Raw genomic sequence first — 21,259 nt, forward strand, 5'->3', positions numbered from 1 at the left:
AGAGCACTACTTGGCCACAGGTAAAACTGTAACTTAAAGTGGGTACAGCCTCAGTGTTCATAGTAAACGTGTGCTGGAAGTTTTCACAACGTTTAAGTTTGCTATCAGCAGACCTGAAATTCAGTCAGTGGCAAAACAAATTAGAGGGAACATTGCCCCCAACCATCCGCTCAATAAAAAAAATAGTCCCACAGCTTGATCTGGACTGTGTTATATTTAGATGCCCAGTTGATCTAGATCGTGAAGATGACTAATTAGGAAGATGGATGAATGGATGGATCGAGATTGATGGATGGGTGGTGTGTGGGTGGGTGGATGAATGGATGGATAGACATTGTGTGTTGCTTTTATGGTTAAAGAATGGTATGATTTAAAGGTATCTACCACCGTGCTGTCACGGTCATTTACCAAAAACTTGTGTAGCTACTATTTTTCCAATGTATAGCAATTTAAATCACATTAGCCACAGAATTCCGTTACAGTAAATGGCCCATTCACAGCTCCCCATTTTCACGTCTCTGATGTCTCCGCCCCTACTCCGAGATTGACAGCCAAGCAGCCTAAACCTAATCCTCACAAAGACTAAAGGGATTGGCAGGATACATTTTTCTCCGTGAGGAAAACAGTGATTTTATTTATCACTGTCTTTTTTTGTTGCGTTGTTTTCATTTTCTATTACAATATCAGCGGGGAAACCAGTATTTTCATCACGAAATTTCTCTATTACACCATACTGTTGACGTTTACGCTTCAACAATGGAATCTATCCGCCCTCAGCGACTTCAACCAGGGATAGGATTTGGAGCTGGATCGACTGGGACCCTACGGTCTTCTCTCCGGCCTGGGGTTACAATGCCAACCGCACCTCTACTGCCTCCCCCGGCCTCTTTATGTGCTTCCTCTGGGCCGCCTCCGCCGCTTCAACTGCACAGTCTTCACGGCACTATTGGGAGTGCGGGGCTCGGAACAGGGATGGCTGGATTCGGTCTATGTAATCCAGGGAACCCGGCGGTCTTGAAGGAGGCGGTGGAGGCTGTTGTTCGGAGTTTTGCTAAGCATACGCAGGGCTATGGCAGAGGTAACCTGGAAAAAATGAGTCGCAGAATGTATGTCCTCCGACTTTCCCTGGTCGTGATTCAAATGCAACTAGTCGTGGTTAAAATGTAACCCACTGGAACTGTGATTAGGATAAGAAATGGGATTAAAATAGCCTAGTAGTGCATGTGCAACATGCAGATTGTGTCACCAAAACTGACCATTTTATAACAGTAGACTACATGAACATACCGAGTTTATTATAGACTATATTTTTGTCATGTCTAGCCTAATGACTACAGGATACAGTTGTGTGCTCAATTTACATAGCATTTGGGCACTCCATCCGACATTTGACACTTCAAGTCACCCACAATGCTTTAAACTAGGCCTAGCCAACACGTCATACTATCATCCAAAAACCCAATCAATTAAATGTGAGTAGATAGACCTGTTAAATTTTCATTTACAGAAGTAGTATGATGTTACATACTCTTCATTTTTAGTTTATGTGGACTATTATAACTGTGTTGAAAGTCAACACAATTCGGACAGCTTCATTCAGTTCAGTGTCTGTCAGTGGGTTGTTCCTTGTTGTTTACTTATAAAATAAACAGGATGTTTTTGGCTATATCCATATATGTACAAAAGTAGTGTTAATGCTCACTCGTATGTAATAACCCACTGTGCCACTTTTATCCTTTCCTAAATCCAAACCTGCATGCCAAATAAGAACACCAGACCATATTTAAAGGTAAACTCAGCAATTCGAACTCGAGATATTGACATGAGTGAGATGCAAGACTTGGCTCTCACAGTCACACACGGTATACGCATGTGCATGATTTCACTTCACGCCGTCACAGCGTGGTAGCCACAGGACCAAAACAGTGGAGAAGATGAGCCTCGCACTTCAACCGTCTTAGCTGTTGCGGAAATTAGCCCACTATGCCGTTTACGTTCAGCATCTGTCATGTCGCTGAGTTAGCCTTTAAGACACCATGCAGAGGAACGTTAAACTATAATTGTATGTCTCCTCCAGTGAACGTTAAGCTGTGTCATTTTATGTCTCCTCCAGTGAATGTGGTGGAAGCCTTGCAAGAGTTCTGGCAGATGAAGCAGTCAAGAGGGGCAGACCTCAGGAATGGAGCGCTGGTGGTGTACGAAATGGTCCCATCAAACAACCCACCCTACGTTTGTTACGTCAGTCTTCCAGGGGGAAGCTGCTTTGGGAGTTTCCAGGTGAGCTAACCTGTGGCCGTAGGTATTCTCAATGTAGTTGTTGGCACTAAAATGTTGGTTTGCGCCTCAGGTGGAAGGCCCCCTGTATAGTATCACTGAATTAGAGAAAGTGCTTGAAAATTGTCTTTATTTTCACCACAACAGTACAATATAATGGTTTGACTGTTGGTGTAGCTGCATAAATCAGCCTAACTTCCTTATATGGACATGACATTAGTGATTTATATGGCCATACAACTCTACTCATGCACTAAAGCTCCCACCCAAATCAATTCTGCCAATCTGACCTCATTTCCTTTAGTACATTGCCCCGGATTTTCAGATCAAATGTCAATCACTGGGAGCCTCTTCTGGACTGTCCTGAGAAATGTCAAGTGAGAGCAAGAGAAAAATTCGGCCTGGGTCATGTTTATTGGGGCACACTGAAGCAAAACGTTGTGCAATTGAAAACAATGTTTATGTAGTGTCTTTGTTTGCAAACTTCTAAATGTGCACCCATATTCTGCTGGAAGCATATGACACTTACAGCAGCAGACACTTTTATCCAAAGGGACTTACTGTACAGTGAGTGCATGCATTTTTTGTATGTCATTCCTCTGAATCACGAAAATGTGCGTTTCTTATTAGAGAAGTCCATGTAGTCCCTCCGAGTTTCAGTCCGTTTGGTGCCTTATGAACATGACCCGGATGTTGCTGGGACTTACGGCTCACACTCTTGATAAATCTGGCCTAAGTAACTAATCAAGTTAAAAGGCATCGTTGCATGTTTTACATACAGTGGGGAGAACAAGTATTTGATACACTGCCTATTTAGCAGGTTTTCCTACTTACAAAGCATGTAGAGGTCTGTAATTTTTTATCATTGGTACACTTTAACTGTGAGAGACGGAATCTAAAACAAAAATCCAGAAAATCACATTGTATGATTTTAAGTAATTCATTTGCATTTTATTGCATGACAAAAGTATTTGATACATCAGAAAAGCAGAACTTAATATTTGGTACAGAAACCTTTGTTTGCAATTAGAGATCATATGTTTCCTGTAGTTCTTGACCAGGTTTTCACACACTGCAGCAGGGATTTTGGCCCACTCCTCCATACAGACCTTCTCCAGATAACCTCAGGTTTCGGGGCTGTCGCTGGACAATACGGACTTTCAGCTCCCTCCAAAGATTTTCTATTGGGTTCAGGTCTGGAGACTGGCTTGTTCTTCTCAGACCATATTTCAAAACTCAAGCTTTGTTTACAAAATAGATCAGTTGGTGTAGCAACTTGCTTAGCATCAATTGAAATAATTTGCTTCTTTTTTTTTTACACAATTCGGACAGCTTCATTCAGTTCATTCAATTTAATGCCAAATGTTGAGATCAACATTATTCTTTGTGTATAATGTACGTGTTTTGTGTTTTGAATCTTTATACTGAACAATAATCTGTGATAGGCCTGTGTGTTGGTGATGATAAGGGCAATTTACTATACCATCAAGTTCCTAGATTAGTTGATCGTAATGATCAATACAGTAATCAGTAACCAAAATCACTCCAAGACCTTGAGATGCTTCTTATGGAGCCACTCCTTAGTTGCCCTGGCTGTGTGTTTCGGGTTGTTGGCATGCTGGGAGACCCAGCCACTACCCATCTTCAATGCTCTTACTGAGGGAAGGAGGTTGTTGGCCAAGATCTCGCGATACATGGCCCCATCCATCCTCCCCTCAATATGGTGCAGTCGTCCTGTCCCCTTTGCAGAAAAGCATCCCCAAAGAATGATGTTTCCACCTCCATTCTTCACGGTTGGGATGGTGTTCTTGGGGTTGTACTCATCATTCTTCTTCTTCCAAACACGGCGAGTGGAGTTTAGACCAAAAAGCTCTATTTTTGTCTCAGATCATATGACCTTCTCCCATTCCTCCTCTGGATCATCCAGATGGTCATTGGCAAACTTCAGACGGGCCTGGACATGTGCTGGCTTGAGCAAGGGGACCTTGCGTGTGCTGCAGGATTTTCATCCATGACGGCGTAGTGTGTTACTAATGGTTTTCTTTGAGACTGTGGTCCCAGCTCTCTTCAGGTAATTGACCAGGTCCTGCCGTGTAGTTCTGGGCTGATCCCTTACCTTCCTCATGATCATTGATGCCCAACGAGGTGAGATCTTGCATGGAGCCCCAGACAGAGGGTGATTGACCGTCATCTTGAACTTCTTCCATTTTCTAATAATTGCCACAACAGTTGTTGCCTTCTCACCAAGCTGCTTGCCTATTGTCCTGTAGCCCATCCCAGCCTTGTGCAGGTCTACAATTTATCCCTGATGTCCTTACACAGCTCTCTGGTCTTGGCCATTGTGGAGAGGTTGGAGTCTGTTTGATTGTGTGGACAGGTGTCTTTTATACAGGTAACGAGTTCAAACGGGTGCAGTTAATACAGGTAATGAGTGGAGAACAGGAGGGATTCTTAAAGAAAAACAAACAGGTCTGTGAGAGCCGGAATTCTTACTGGTTGGTAGGTGATCAAATACTTGCGTCATAACATGCAAATTAATTACTTAAAAATCATACAATGTGATTTTCTGGATTTTTGAATGCTTTTCCAACAGTCTGTTGATTACAACATGATTCCATATGTGTTATTTCATAGATGATGTTTTCACTATTATTCTACAATGTAGAAAATAGTAAAAATAAAGAAAAACCCTTGAATGAGTAGGTGCGTCCAAACTTTTGACTGGTACTGTATATATCAAGTTTTTATTATTATTGGTTGGGGAGCTTGAACACACTCACAGCTAATGGCTGAATTGCAGTATACAGAAAAAAAGAGAACTGTTAGCTGAAGAGTAAAGAAATGGAGAGTGATAAGTCTCCAGCTTCAGGCTGCTCTTGGTGAATGGTATATTATGTATACTGTGAATCCCAGATTAAAGCAGTTTGCTGCCTCCCATCAGGATTACAAACCAAGATTAAATTCAATAGCTAACCATTGGCAAATCTCAAATAATAATCCCTGGGTCTGAACCTTTGCTGAGGTAAAACACACTGCCACATCAATAACTCTAGGCAATTGGGTCCATCAAAAACATGTTAGCAAGGTGTAGGACAGCTTTCTCCAACTGATTTTCATTGGTGGACATAAAAGACTGTAAAAACACCAGGAAATCAACTCCAAGTTATTTTAATTTAAGAAATCTGTTCCCAAGTATTCCCACACGTAATAGAGAGCCGTTTACATTTGCATACGGTCACAAGGTTTGAAATGGTTGTTTTAGTCAAACATGATATCTGTTTAGGCTTCTTGCGGTCAATTTGCAGTCTACAAATTATTTGTAATTATGTTTCGGCCCCCCAACCATCCGCTCAAGAAGAAACCAGCCCACGGCTGAGTCTAGTTGATGATCCCTGGTGTAGGACCCTGCTTGTCTTCAGGCTTAGCATTAAAAAAAACTTAAGGAAGTATAAGGAAATTCAAGTTTAACTGAATTCATGATGTAGGAAAACACATTTGGCTGTTGACAAGTTCATGATCTATCTATGAACTTGTATACATAATTACATACAGTACAAGCCATATTCCTATCTTTGCTAAATAATCCACAGTATTATTGAAATAGTAAAGACTCCTTTAATGTACATTCTTATTTTTTTCAAATGTCATTTTAAATTCTAAATCATACAGTAAATATTAGAGTTCTTGAGCATTGTGCCTAACTGAATGTTCCATGGGAGAATGACATGTTTTGCCATTTCTTCCTCTTCGAATTGCCTGGCTGCAATGCATACTGGGATGGGAAACTCATCTGGTGGGTGGCTCATCTGGTTGTTATTAGAGCCAAACATTGAGCTTCTCCCCCTCATCTCTCTTGCCCCTATCCTTCCTAACTCTCTTTCTTTCTTTGAGATAATAGCAATGAAGTGGAAGCATCGATATTACTTCAATGTAATTATGAAATATAAATAAGAAAATTTTAACATTTTCAAATGCATAATCTTTCAACAACAAAAAATGTCACTATTAAAATGCACTTCTAAATGACTTCCAGAAGATCCATACAATAATTTGACCTAACCATCTTCCAGATATGATATTACATGTATCTATGTCTCACAGGGTCATAATGCTTTGTGCCATAGGCTACATATATTTTTTGGGGACCATTCAGAAAAGTACTAAATATGCTTTACTTTCGGCAGTTTTGTCCAACCAAGGCTGAGGCAAGACGTAGTGCTGCCAAAATCGCTCTGATGAACTCTGTTTTCAACGAGCATCCTTCCCGCCGCATCACAGATGACTTCATTGAGAAGAGTGTATGTGAGGCGCTGGCCTCCTTTAATGTGAGTGTCATTGAATGTGTTTTTCAGATAAAATGACTGACATTAACAGTAGCAGTGAGCTCTGGTATTTAATATAGTCTTTACTGTAGCTCTTATTCCTTAAAAGGTCACGTCCTTATGAGGGTAAGATTTTAATCTGATTGGGCTCTTAAGGAGAAAAAGACTGGATGATTGGACTCTACTTGTCTATTACAGGGAAACCGAGAAGAGGCAGACAACCCCAGCACAGGTATCGGGGCGTTTCGCTTCATGCTGGAGTCCAACAAAGGAAAGTCAATGCTGGAGTTTCAGGTAAATAGAGAATGAACGCAAAGTTGGATTACTTGTAATGATACAGTGGATGTTACTGCAATGATACTTAAGAAAATGAATAGGTTGGACTGTATATGAGGCTAGTTTAGGAATGTTGCTGCCACTAACTATGGGTAATTACACTAAGCAGACACTAAGCAAACTCACTAGATAACTATATTCTCATTTAGCTTTGAATTTCCAGTTCATAAAGAAAACTACAAGTTATTTCTGAGTGTTTATCAAAGTTGTTTGGCTTAATCACCTCTGCTTCATGACCTATTCATCTGGTTTCCCAGGTTGAATGAAAAAACTATACAATAGAACTTGATAAATGCAATGGTATAAGACTCATGACCACATGAACTAAAGCAGAGCATGCCAGTTTCAGGAGCAAATTTAACAATGTACAGCCATTGAACTGGGACTTGAGAACTGCAGCTCACTTAGAGTTTGTACTCCAAAGTGCACATATCAGGAATCAACTGTAGATTTCAAGGACTAGAATATTAGACCCGCTACATGAATGTGAGGGATGATGAGACCATCATGCGTGAAGAAGAGAATAGTAGCAGAAACCATGTATTCTCTGTGATTCTAGGAATTGCGTATGAGAGCTTGTGGGTCCGCCAAACAAATCTGAACTGTATTGCTGGCCTCTACTCTTTCATTGTTTGTCATTCATATCCACTGATCTAATGTATGGATTGGTCTTTGCTAAACCACAGCTCATGATTTATGGTTCTATACATGCAAACAAATGAATGTTAGCTATAGACCTTTCTCCCTGTTAGCTTCCCCTAAAAACATCAACAAATCTTGTGACTTTGACATTAAAAACTTGCTTTCTTGCGATGACAATCAAACTTGAAATTGTGCTCTCCATCAGCACAGGCACACAAAATTGCTTCTTGTCGATGCTGAACTGTGTTTTCCTTTCAGGAATTGATGACAGTCTTTCAGCTGCTGCACTGGAATGGAAGCCTGAAGGCCATGAGAGAGAGACAATGCTCCCGTCAAGTAAGACCTCATTTGGATAAGAGTACTTATTAAAAGGTCCAATGCAGTTGTTTTTATCTCAGTATCAAATCATTTCTGGGTAACAATTAAGTACCTTACTGTGATTGTTTCTTTTCGACCATTTTAATTTAAAGCAAAAATAGCTGTCTATATAGCTGTGGTCTGAGTGAGGAGGGGAAAACTGAAAATTAGGTTTGGAACATTCTTATTTGTCTTAACTAATTTACCGCATGGTGATGTTACCATGGAAGGCCACAATTCCCTCCCACCAAAACAGGCTGAAATGTCATGCAGTCTTTTCAAACAACTCTTACACTTAGTGCTTTATCCTCATTATCACAATTTTAAGTATTCCTCATAGTGTGGAAATATACACTGTGACCAGTTTATTAGGCACACCACCCCGTTCACAAAAATGGTTTGCTCCTACAGACAGTGAGACACGTGGCCGTGGCTTGCTATATAAAGCAGGCAGACAGGTTTTGAGTGTAGTATAATCATCGGTGCCAGGCGCGAAAGTTCTACTATCTCAGAAACGTCCTGCCTCTTGGACTTTTCACACATGACAGTGTTTAGGGTTAACCAAAAAATGTCCAGTCAGCAGCAGTCCTGTGGGCAAAAACATATCATTGATGAGAGTTCTAAGAGAATGGCAAGAATCGAACACGCAAATAACGGCGCAGTACAAAGGTGGTCATCTCGAAACGCATCTCAGACCCCCCTTTGACTCCAAAACAGCCTGAATTCTTCAGAGCATGGAAACGTTGCTCAATTGGTATTAAGAGACCTAACATGTGCCAGGAAAACATTCCCCACACCGTTACACCACCGCCACCAGCCTGCACGGTCGACACCAGGCAGGATGGGTCCATAGACTGCTTACGCCAAATCCTGACTCTGCCATTCGCATTTACGCAACAGGAACTGAGATTCATCGGACCAAGCTATGTTTTTCCACTCCTCAGTGTTGGTGATCGTGTGCTCACTGGAGCTGCTTCTTTTTGTTTTTAGCTGATAGGAGTGGAACATGGTGTGGTTTTCTGCTGCAATAGACCATCTGTGACAAGGACCAACGAGTTGTGCGTTCTGAGATGCCGTTCTGCACACCGATGTTCTAATGTGCCGTTATTTTCCTGTGTGTGGCCTACCTGTTACCTTGCACTATTCTTGCCATCCTCCTTCGACCTCTGATCAACGAGCTGTTTTCACCCACAGGACTGCCGCTGACTGGATGTTTTTGTTTGTCGCAAAATTCTCAGTAAAACCTAGACACTGTCGTGCGTGAAAAGCCCAGGAGGCCGGACGTTTCAGAGATACTGTATGCCTGCTTCATATAGCAAGCCACAGCCACATGACTCACTGTTTGTAGAAGCTAACAATTTTGGTGAACGGGTGGTGTACCTAGTAAACTCGCCACTGACTGTACATCATCAGTCACAGACTTCATTAAGAAATGTGTTGATGAGGATGTACCCACAATAACAATCCGGACATACCACAACCAAAAACCCTGGATGAACAGAGATATCTGTTAAGTGCTAACAGCCCGTACTGCAGCATTCAATGTCCTCAGAATGAACCACAATGACTTGGTGATGTGCAACATGTACAAGGCAAGCAGGCACGAGCTCCGCAAATCCATTATGGACGATAAAAGACAGTAGAGATGCAAACTTGAATTTATGTTTGACAACTGAGATTCATGTCGCATGTGGCAAGGACTACAGAATATCACAGACTACAAGGGGAAATCCAGCTGTAGTGCCCATCGAAGCCTCCATCCCAGACAAGCTTAGCACATTCTATGCTCACTTCGAGGCAGACAATACTGAGCCATCCAGGAAGACTCTCGCACATGGTCGTCCGGAGCAGCTTTCGCTCTCCAAGGCTGATGTGAGGAAAACTCTTGAGTGAATACTCACAAATTCGCCGGACCAGATAGCTTCCCTGGCCGCATCCTCAGAGTGTGTGCTGACCAGTTGCCGGGCATCTTCTCAGACATCTTTAACCTGACTCTGTCCCAGGCTGTAGTCCACCACCACCGTCCCAGTACCCAAGGTGACATGCCCAAATGAGAAACGCCACTTACCGCTCACCTCGGGCATTATAAAGTGCTTCAAGAATCTGGTCATGGCCCACAAGGCACACTGGACCCACTCTAATTTGCCTATCGCTCCAACAGATCCATTTCCATTGCTATTCACATGGCCTTAACACATCTTGACAAGAGGGACACCTACTGTATGTGAGAATGTTGCTCATCGACTACATTTCAACATTCAACACTATTGTTCCCTCCAAGCTTGACACCAAGCTCAGAGCCCTGGATCTGGACACATCCTCATAACTTACATTCCTCTGAGTTTCAGCAACAGAATAACTGATCAAACTAAACATTTATTGGAGGGCAAAAACAGTAATGTGATTGACAGTTTCCATTAAATCCCTCTGCAGTTTTGGAGAAGAAATCATAGCACTTATCCTTACACACTGCCAGTGATAGTGTTTAATCATAACTCAAATGGTACAGCCAACACTGTATCTCAGTTCAACAGAAAGTACAGAATGGGGGTGAAACTCACTAAAGATAATGAGTAACATGGTCTGATTTACACTCTGGCTTGAGGTAGGATGGAATGTCATGCTGAAGGATCTCTAAACCACATTGTGTGGGCTGAATAAATGCCTATGGAGGTATTCCGTTCCAGGCAGAGTCGTGTGACCTCAACGTTTGTGTGCAGACCTCATTATCTCATGCATCTTACTGAACAAACAAACAACTTTTAAGGTGTCAACTACAGTATGAGCCTTGATCAGTTTGACAAAAGTTTGCATTTTTCTTTCTGATCTCAAAAAAAAAAATATTCACACTAACTTTTTATTTATTTAACCTTTATTTAACTAGGCAAGTCAGTTAAGAGAATTCTTATTTACAGACAATAATTAATAATCCCTCACCCTTCATGTTTGCTAATATAAAAATGGCAGCATTCTGACATCGTTATTGCAGTATGAGGATCAATTCAGGCATCTTCCAATATATTAGAGGTCGACCGATTAATCGGAATTGCCGTTTAATTAGGGCCGATTTCAAGTTTTGATAACAATCGGAAATCGGTATTTCTGGACATACATATTTTACACCATTATTTAATCGTTATTTAACTAGGCAAGTCCGTTAAGAACACATTCTTATTTTCAATGACAGCCTAGGAACGGTGGGTTAACTGCCTCGTTCAGGGGCAGACGACAGATCTTCACCTTGTCAGCTCGGGGGATCCAATCTTGCAACCTTACAGTTAACTAGTCAAACGCTCTAACCACCTGCCTCTCATTGCACTCTACGAGGAGACTGCCTGTTACGCAAATGCAGTAAGTTAAGTTTAATGCGAGCTAGCAACTTATCTTATAAAAAACAATCAATCAATCATAATCACTAGTTAACTACACATGGTTGATGATATTACTAGTTTATCTAGCGTGTCCTGCGTTGCATATAATCTGACTGTGCATACAAGCATACAAGTATCTGACTGAGCGGTGGTAGGCAGCAGCAGGCTCATAAGCATTCATTCAAACAGCACTTTCGTGCGTTTTGCCAGCAGGTCTTCGTTGTGCGTCAAGCATTGCGTTGTTTATGACTTCAAGCCTATCAACTCCCGAGACGAGGCTGGTGTAACCGATGTGAAATGGCTAGCTAGTTAGTGGGGTGCACGCTAATAGCATTTCAAACATCACTCGCTCTGAGTCTTGGAGTAGTTGTTCCCCTTGCTCTGCATGGGTAACGTTGCTTCAAGGGTGGCAGTTGTCATTGTGTTCCTGGTTCGAGCCCAGGGAGGAGCGAGGAGAGGGATGGAAGCTATACTGCTACACTGGCAATACAAAAGTGCCTATAAGAACATCCAATAGTCAAAGGTTAATGATATACAAATGGTATAGAGGGAAATAGTCCTATAATTCCTATAATAACTACAATCTAAAACCTCTTACCTGGGAATATTGAAGACTCATGTTAAAAGGAACCACCAGCTTTCATATGTTATGTTCTGAGCAAGGAACTTAAATGTTAGCTTTCTTACATGGCACATATTGCACTTTTACTTTCTTCTCCAACACTTTGTTTTTGCATTATTTAAACCAAATTGAACATGTTTCATTATTTACGAGGTTAAATTGATTTTGATGTATTATATTAAGTTCAAATACGTGGTCATTCAGTATTGTTGTAATTGTCATTATTACAAATAAAAACTAAAAATTGTCCGATTGATCGGTATCGGCTTTTTTGGCCCTCCCATAATCCGTATCGGTATTGGCGTTGAAAAATCATAATCGGTCGACCTCTAGTATTAATTCACCTAAATAACCAAATTTGTGCCTCAACCCTGGCTTTTGCCAATCTACTCCATTCAGATCTGAAGTTTAAGAAGAGGAAGAGCAGCCAGCAACTCCATGATTTGGATAGATACGACTCAGTTGTATTGTGTTTTTCTAGGGTTACAGAGTGCTCTCGCCTTGTGTGTCCCTTGACTGATTAGGTATTCTCTTTGTTCTGGTCTTATGCCTTTCATCTCAGTGGTTAAGGAGAGGAGCTGAGCCACTGGAGTAATTAGCGCTTCCAGATGTCTCACATTCCTCATGTGAATTGATGTTATTGCTGGCCATGCAGCTTGCTTATTGTGCACAAAATTTGTGGTTCCAGGTCATTTCATGTTGAGGCATTTCTGGATCATTTAACATCATCTGGAACTCAATCAAACCTGCACTGCTAGGAAACCAGTACTGTTGAAAAATATGATTTAATGGAGTACTTCCACTTCCTACCCAGCTAGTCTGAATTTCTAATGATCTAGGCCGTGGTGTGAATAAGGCCCATTTTGGCCAAACAAATGTTTGATTTTGCTTTCCCCTAACAGGAAGTGCTGGCTCACTACTCCCATCGGGCGCTGGATGATGACATGCGTACCCAAATGGCTGCTGATTGGGTGAACCGGGAGCAAGGCTTGGCTAGCACCATCGCCCAGGAGGTGGCGGCAACAGATCAAGAACTTGAGGAGGCCAGGCTGGCCGGTCAAGAGCTGCGCTTCCACAAGGAAAAGAAGGACATCCTGATGCTGGCTGTTGGCCAACTGGGTGCAGCCAACAATGCCACACTGCCTTCAACCTGCTAGGTATATGCTGGATTACAACCCCATAACTAGATTAATTTCTATCTTCCCACATTGACTTCCCCCTCGTGATTCTCAAAAGTCTCCATAGGTGTGGAAAAAGTTCTAGTAACTCTGCATAGCTTCCACTATATGGCTTTTACCTATTCAGTCCGACAGACCTGCCCGTTCGGAGTCAAGGGCAGATGGAAGGAATTTGGTTTGGAATCTGGCCTTAGAGATGGAACAGTGGCCAATACCATTGATTTGATAGAGGCTAACAAGGCAGCCATTTAGGAGCTTTGAATTATAAACAGTGTTTTTCCAGCCAGTGCTAACACACCTCATTCAGCTAATGAAAGTCTTGACAATAAGTTGATTAGTTGAATCAGATATGTTAGCGCTGGTTTAGAACAAAGTCTTGCACATGCTATGGGTCTTTGGGACCACGACTGAAGAATTGTTACATAAAAATGTAAGTAATTGAGGTCATTTTGTGCTGCCAAATTGTTGAGTTTGTGAAATTCACATGGAATAATGAACTGTTACCATTCTTCTCATTCCCTTTCTATACTTGTAGACAACTGTACCACATGGGTGGAATTAAATCCCAGGACCTGCCTTTGCTAATGATTGTACATGACATCATCTCAAGGATATTGTCACAGAAAAGATCTTACACACCAAAATAGACCAATGTCTGTCTCTTAAATCTCTCACTAGATTTTATGCATGAAGGATATTGAAAGTTATTTGAATATTACATAATTTACGCAAATACAGTTGAAGTCGAAGTTTACATACACCTTAGCCAAATACATTTAAACTCAGTTTTCACAATTCCTCACATTTTAATCCTAGTAAAAATTCCCTGTCTTAGGTCAGTTAGAATCACCACTTTATGTTAAGAATGTGAAATGTCAAAAAAATAGTAGAGAATTTATTTCAGCTTTTATTTATTTATTCACATTCCCAGTGGGTCAGAAGTTTACATACACTCAATTAGTATTTGGTAGCATTGCCTTTAATTGTTTAACTTGGGTCAAACATTTCAGGTAGCCTTCCACAGGCTACCCACAATAATGTAGGTGAATGTTGGCCCATTCCTCCTGACAGAGCTGGTGTAACAGAGTCCGGTTTGTAGGCCTCCTTGCTCGCACACAATTTTTCAGTTCTGTCCACAGACGTTCTATAGGATTGAGGTCAGGGCTTTGTGATGGCCACTCCAATACCTTGACTTTGTTGTCCTTAAGCCATTTTGTCACAACTTTTGAAGTATGCGTGGGGTCATTGTTGAGTCGGAAGACCCATTTGCGATCAAGCTTTAACTTCCTGGCTGATGTCTTGAGATGTTGCTCCATTATATCCACATATTTGTCCATCCTCATGATGTCATCTATTTTGTGAATTGCATCAGTTCCTTCTGCAGCAAAGCACCCCCACAACATGATGCTGCCACCCCCGTGCTTCACGGTTGGGATGGTGTTCTTCGGCTTGCAAGCCTCCCCCTTTTTCCTCCAAACATAACGATGGTCATTATGGCCAAACAGTTCTGTTTTTGTTTCATCAGACATCAGAGAACATTTCTCCAAAAAGTACGATCTTTGTCCCCATGTGCAATTGCAAACCGTAGTATGGCTTTTTTAATGGCAGTTTTGGAGAAGTGGCTTCTTCCTTGCTGAGTGGCCTTTCAGGTTATGTCGATATAGGACTGGTTTTACTGTGGATATAGATAATTTTGTGTCCGTTTCCTCCAGCGTCTTCACAAGGTCCTTTGCTGTTGTTCTGTGATTGATTTGCACTTTCCTCACCAAAGCACTGTGTTTGAAGGTAGGCCTTGAAATACATCCACAGGTACACCTCCAATTGACTCAAATGTCAATTAGCCTATCAGAAGCTTCTAAACCCTTGAAATCATTTTCTGGAATTTTCCAAGCTGTTTAAAGGCACAGTCAACTTAGTATATGTAAACATCTGACCAACTGGAATTGTGATACAGTGAATTATATGTGACATCGTCTGTCTGTAAAGAATTGTTGGAAAAATGACTTATGTCGTGCACAAAGTCCTAACCGACTTGCCAAAACTATAGTATGTTAACAAGAAATTTGTGGAGTGGTTGAAAAATGAGTTTTAATGAATCCAAACTAAGTGTTTGTAAACTTCCGACTTTATATATATATATATATATATACAGTGTATGTGTGTGTGTGTGTGTGTGTGTATGAATAGCTATTACATTACTGATCTTATATACAGATTTTGGATCTTAATTTGATCACTCTTTTGTTGCTAAGAATTTTCCTGCACTGCAGTAAATGCAGATGAGCTTTGTGATTTACATAAATTCAAACTAACACACGGTTATATTAATAGCATTGCACTTTTCATACTTTTGGCCAGATAATAGCCAAACCACTGATCAAGAATATTATGGTCAAAATGTTCATATCTTGTTGCTGCAGGATTGTTTTGCTGTGAAAATACAGGTCAAATTAAGATCCTATATCTGTAGAGTATCTTAAGTGATAGCCAGCCTTATTTGCAAAGAAAGAACCGCTTCACCGATTCAAACTGATTTGCCTTGCTTTGCTTGTTAGAATGGATCATTCACAAGAATGTCAGTTATCCAGCAGTGTTGGAAAAACTGATCTTAATGCAGCTTAATGACTAATTGTTCAGCGTTATCATTCATTTTAAACTCTATTATTTAGACGATACTGATATGCGGATTGACCAGTGCATTGGCGTTAACAACTCTGTAATGTGAGAATTGTGTGCAAAACAAAAACCTAGCATACACAGTGCACAAATGTAAGTGTTTGTAGGAATATATGGATTGCACTTTCCCCCGAACTACAAGTTACTCTCAAGGTAAAAAAAATAAATCAAATAATTGAGGCATTTTGGCAGTAATACGCTTCCATAGATAAATAAAAAGGACAAAAAAATAAATGTCTGAGTTACCCATGGTTGTTATGGCAATTGTCTGGCTACCATTAACATATACATTGTCAAAAAAAAACCTGTTGTACTTAAGGAATTAAGTTGTTTAATGTTTGGTTTCCACTCACTTTTATATAAAGTATAACTAAAACTACCAATCTTACCTGGTTGTAATTACATTGGCAGGTACATTGTTCACATTGTTGTAAGAGTACTGTTGCCTGTTTTAACCCATCAAACATGTCATTTGTATCCAGATTGATAAAATGTGTACCTACACTGAACCTGTCTGTGTAATTACATATATTTTTTTTGACATTTAGCAGACACTCTAATCCAGAGTGATTTTTGGTAGTGAGTGCATACATTTTCAGACTTTTTTTTCATACTGGTCCCCTGTGGGAAACGAACCCACAACCCTGGTGTTGCAAGTGCCATGCTCTACTAACGGAGTTATTAAGCGACGCTTAATATAACGTGGGACTAACGTTTGAGTGTAATTCCTTTTAACACAGGCAGCAATCTTTTTGTTATTACCCTGCCTTCTAGTTTATCAAGATGTGCACGATTCATAAATCCATTATAACAAAATGTTATCTATATAAACCTTTATTTGTTTTATACTGTTCTTATGTATTTTATATGACCCATTTTAAATTGTTACTTTTTTTTACTCCGTGTAGGTTTGTATTTCGATTTATATACATAAAATGCAATAAAGCAGTCAAAAACAACTCACTGCTTCCAATGCCTTCCATTATGAATGAATGAAAATGTAGTTTGCTGGAACACACTTCCTCATGACAAAGTCAGCTCTGCTAAAGAAAAACTATCTCAGATTAAGTCTGTTTTTCCACTAAAACAGACTCCGAAGTGCCTTTCTCCTGTCCTACGTCAAGTCCCAGAGGGGATCGTTGAAGTCCACAGACACAGTGGGAGGGCTATTACTGCAGATCCGTGGTTCAGGCACTGTGCCTCCTAACTGACAGACAGAGTTGCACATACTGTAGGACAGGGGTAGCTCGAGAGGCCCTCGATGTCCTTGAAAGCCTGGTTAACAATGCGTCTCCTGCACTGGTCATAGTTGAAGTGTCCGCAGACCAGCTGAGTCTCAGAGGAGATGCAGCTCTGGCAGTGCGGTGGGTCGAGGCTCAGGGAAAGCCTACAGGTCTGAGGGCTAATCTCCTTCCTGGCAACATGTACCACTGTCGTCTCCGCTGGCAAGCTGTTTCAGGAGGATGAAGGAAACAAATGTCCATTACCTCTTAAAGTGTACAGCGGGGAAAAAAATGAATAAACTGCCATTCATTTCAGTCTTATAGTACACACTATACACTCACCTACGTATTTATTTTGACAGTGAAGCTTAAACTTTTAATTTGGCTCTATACTCCAGCATTTTGGAAGTGAGATCAAATGTTTTACATGATGCGACAGTACAAAACGTCACCTTTACTTTCAGGATATTTTCATATTTAACTATTTTCCCGTTTTAGAAATGACAGCACACCTTAAAATTTGACACCTCTAGTTCAACAAAGTGTCTGAGTGAGTTAGAAAAAGAAGATGGTCAGGTCACCTCCATTCTAAAGCACTACATTTTAACCCAGGGTCCATACATTCTGTTAGTTTTGGTTGTGTGTCACCAGCTATAACTCAATTGTGAAGATGCTGGAGGAAATAGACACAAAGGTATCTATATCCACAGTAAAACGAGTCCTATATCAACATAACCTGAAAGGCTGCTCAGCAATGAAGAAGCCACTGCTCCAAAACTGCCATAAAATAGCCAGACTACGGTTTGCAGCTGCTCATGGGGTAAAAGATCATACTTTTTGGAGAACTTTCCTCTGGTCTGATGAAACAAAAATAGAACTGTTTGGCCATAATGACAATCGTTATGTTTGGAGGACAAAGAGGGACGCTTACCAGCCGAAGAACACCATCCCAGCCGTGAAGCACTGGGGTGGCAGCATCATGTTGTGGGGGTGCTTTGCTGCAGGAGGGACTGGTGCAATTCACAAAATTAGATGGCATCACGAGGAAGGACAATTATGTGGATATATTGGAGTTTGGTTGCAAATGGGTCTTCCAAATGGACAATGACCTCAAGCATACTTCCAAAGTTGTGGCAAAATGGGTTAAGGACAACAAAGTCAAGGTATTGGAGTGGCCATCACAAATCCCTGACCTCAATTCTATAGATAATTTGTGGGCAGAACTGAAAAAGCATGTGCAAGCAAGGAGGCCTACAAACCTGACTCAGTTACACCAGCTCTGTCAGGAGGAATGGGCCAAAATTCACCTAACTTATTGTGGGGAGCTTGTGGAAGACTACTCGAAACGTTTTACCCAAGTTAAACATTTTAAAGCCAATGCTACCAAATACTAATTGATTGTATGTAAACTACTGATCCACTGGGAATGTGATGAAAGAAATAAACGCTGAAATTAATCATTCTCTACTATTATTCTGACATTTCACATTCTTAAAATAAAGTAGTGACTCTATCTGACCTAAGACAGGGAAGTTTTACTCGTGATTTAATGTGAGGAATTGTGAAAAACTGAGTTTAAATGTATTTGGTTAAGGTGTATGTAAACTTACAACTTCAACTGTGTATTTCGCAAAGTGGCAACCACTCACCCTTGAGCAGTTGTTTTTGCCCAAAGTAGAGGCAAATTGATGTCCAATGTGTTAACAACATTAATTTCTCAGAAGAAATGTTAAACTCTCTTTTTTCTGGAGGTGAAGTCATTGTCTTGTTTGTTGTCCATGTTTTTCACTGAACCAATAAGCAGGGCAATAGGACGACACCAAGCCACATGTGCTTACATTCAATGTACATTTAACTCAAGTTGTTAATTTTTCCTGTAACATTGACTTGAAACAACTAGTTACGGTTCCAGTTAAGTGAACAATCTTGTTCTGAAACCAGAACAGCAAGATATGTGGCCACTTTATCTTATCCAGGATGTCACGTTCAAGTGAGAGGTAAACTTGAGGAGCAAGTTTTACTGTTGCAGGTGTTTCCATTAAAATGCAGTCACTGCTAGACAGCTATTGAACAACAGTTACACAGAAGTGTATAGCCTGAACCCAGAAAAGTCAGACATAAGAGATGCAATTATAATACATTTTGTCAAATAGGCAGAGAAAAATGTATAGGCCTATGAAAAATGTTCCAATGTAGTTTACTTTTTTTTTATCCGGACCATTTGGTATTTATTGAATGCTATGTTAAAGCCAAGATTTGCATATACATGTGACCCCTCTCAAATTCATACACTCTGCTATAGATTCAAGAACATCCTCATCCACATGACAGTTGTAAGGCTCTGTATTTATGTTCTTAGTCAACCTTGTGTTCTGTTTCGTTGTATTCTTGAACGTATCCCTGTTTCTTTGTGTTCTTGAACGTAGCCCTGTTTCTTTGTATTCTTGAACGTATCCCTGTTTCTTTGTGTTCTTGAACGTATCCCTGTTTCTTTGTGTTCTTGAACGTAGCCCTGTTTCATTGTGTTCTTGAACGTAGCCCTGTCTTTCATTTTTGTTCATTGTTTTCACCTGTGTTAGTTATCTGGTCTCATCAGCTCCTTATTTAGTTCAGTTCATTTTGTTTGTGCCTTTGTGAGGTATTGTTCATTTTGACTCTACTAATCATTTTCTTAGCTTGTTTGTGAAAACCATTTATAGCCTTCAGTCCTATTAACCTGCCTGTTTACCTACCAGTGTATGACCATTGCCTGCCTGTTTACCTACCAGTGTATGACCATTGCCTGCCTGTTTACCTACCTGTGTATGACCATTGCCTGCCTGTTTACCTACCTGTGTATGACCATTGCCTGCCTGTTTACCTACCTGTGTATGACCATTGCCTGCCTGTTTACCTACCTGTGTATGACCATTGCCTGACTGTTTACCTACCTGTGTATGACCATTGCCTGCCTGTTTACCTACCTGTGTATGACCACGTTTCTTGCCTTCTGCAAAGGTGAAATAAACACCTGCCGCGCTCTGCGCGTGAATCTACACTTTTTTTCTCAATGAGTATTAATTACAACAGTTTTGACCCTTTTATCTGTTTAGGCACGTTATTATTATTTGTAAACAATATAGTAATATAATAAACATTATTTGGAATTATGATAGGGTAAAACAGTTGAGCTGTTGAGCTGACAAACAGTTGTCAAAAATAAATATAGGCCTAAATCCTAGATTCCTAGACTGTAGATACAGGGCCTTCAGAAAATATTCACACCCCTTGACCTTTTAAACATTCTGTTTTACATCCTGAATTTAAAATGGATTAAATTGAGATGTGTGTCACTGATCTTCACACAATATCAAAGCTGAATTATGTTTTTAGAAATGTTTATAAATTAAAAAATGAATAGCTGGAATGTCTTGAGTCAATAAGTATTCAACCCCTTTATTATAGCAAGCCTAAATAACTTCATGATTAAAGATTTGCTTAACTTGTCAGATACGTTGCATGGACTAACTCTGTGTGCAATAATGGTTCTTAACATGATTTTTGAATGAAATATTAAATGGTTAAGAAAACTGAGGATGGATCATCATTGTAGTCACTCCACAATACTTACCAAAGAAGAAAGCCTGTACAGAATACAAATATTCCAAAACATGCATCCTGTTTGCAATAATCTACTTAAGTAAATGCTGCAAAAAAAAAGTGGCAAAGAAATTAAATAAACTTTTTGTCCTGAATACAAAGCATTATGTTTGGGGAAAATCCAACACAACACATCACTGAGTACCAGTCTAAAATATATTTTTTAAGCATGGTAGTGGCTGCATCATGTTATGGGTATACTTGTAAATGGTAAGGCCTATGGAGTTTTTTTTATGATAAGAAGAAAAGTAATGGAGCTAAGCATAGGCAAAATCCTAGAGGAAAACCTGGTTCAGTCTGCTTTCCAACAGACACTGGGAGAAAATCCACCTTACAGCAGGACAATAACCTAAAACACCGAATGTACACGAGTTACTTGCCAAGACGACATTGAATGTTCCTGAGTGGACTAGTGACAGATTTGACTAAAATCATCTTGAAAGTCTATGGCAAGACTTGAAAATGGCTGTTTAGCAATGATCAACAACCAACTTGAAATAATTTTTGTAAAGAATAATGGGCAAATATTGCACAATCCAGGTTTGCAAATCTATGATATCTATGATATCCATGATATCAATGATATCAGCTGCATCTTGAACGAGAGCTCACCGTTACA

At 40.3% G+C, this 21,259-nt stretch overlaps 1 protein-coding gene across 1 annotated transcript; it reads left to right on the plus strand.

Annotated features, from left to right (window-relative positions):
• Positions 1-538: 538 nt before the first annotated feature.
• On the plus strand, positions 539-16,737 carry LOC118399445 (LIX1-like protein). Its single transcript, XM_035795537.2, has 7 exons — positions 539-1,078; positions 2,114-2,277; positions 6,459-6,599; positions 6,795-6,890; positions 7,833-7,910; positions 12,827-13,081; positions 13,638-16,737. The coding sequence occupies exons 1-6, from the start codon at positions 757-759 to the stop codon at positions 13,079-13,081; spliced, it is 1,056 nt and encodes a 351-aa protein (XP_035651430.1). The 5' UTR covers positions 539-756; the 3' UTR covers positions 13,638-16,737.
• Positions 16,738-21,259: the final 4,522 nt, after the last annotated feature.

This window comes from Oncorhynchus keta, chromosome 20 (assembly GCF_023373465.1).
Source record: "Oncorhynchus keta strain PuntledgeMale-10-30-2019 chromosome 20, Oket_V2, whole genome shotgun sequence".
Classification (NCBI taxonomy): Eukaryota; Metazoa; Chordata; class Actinopteri; order Salmoniformes; family Salmonidae; genus Oncorhynchus; species Oncorhynchus keta.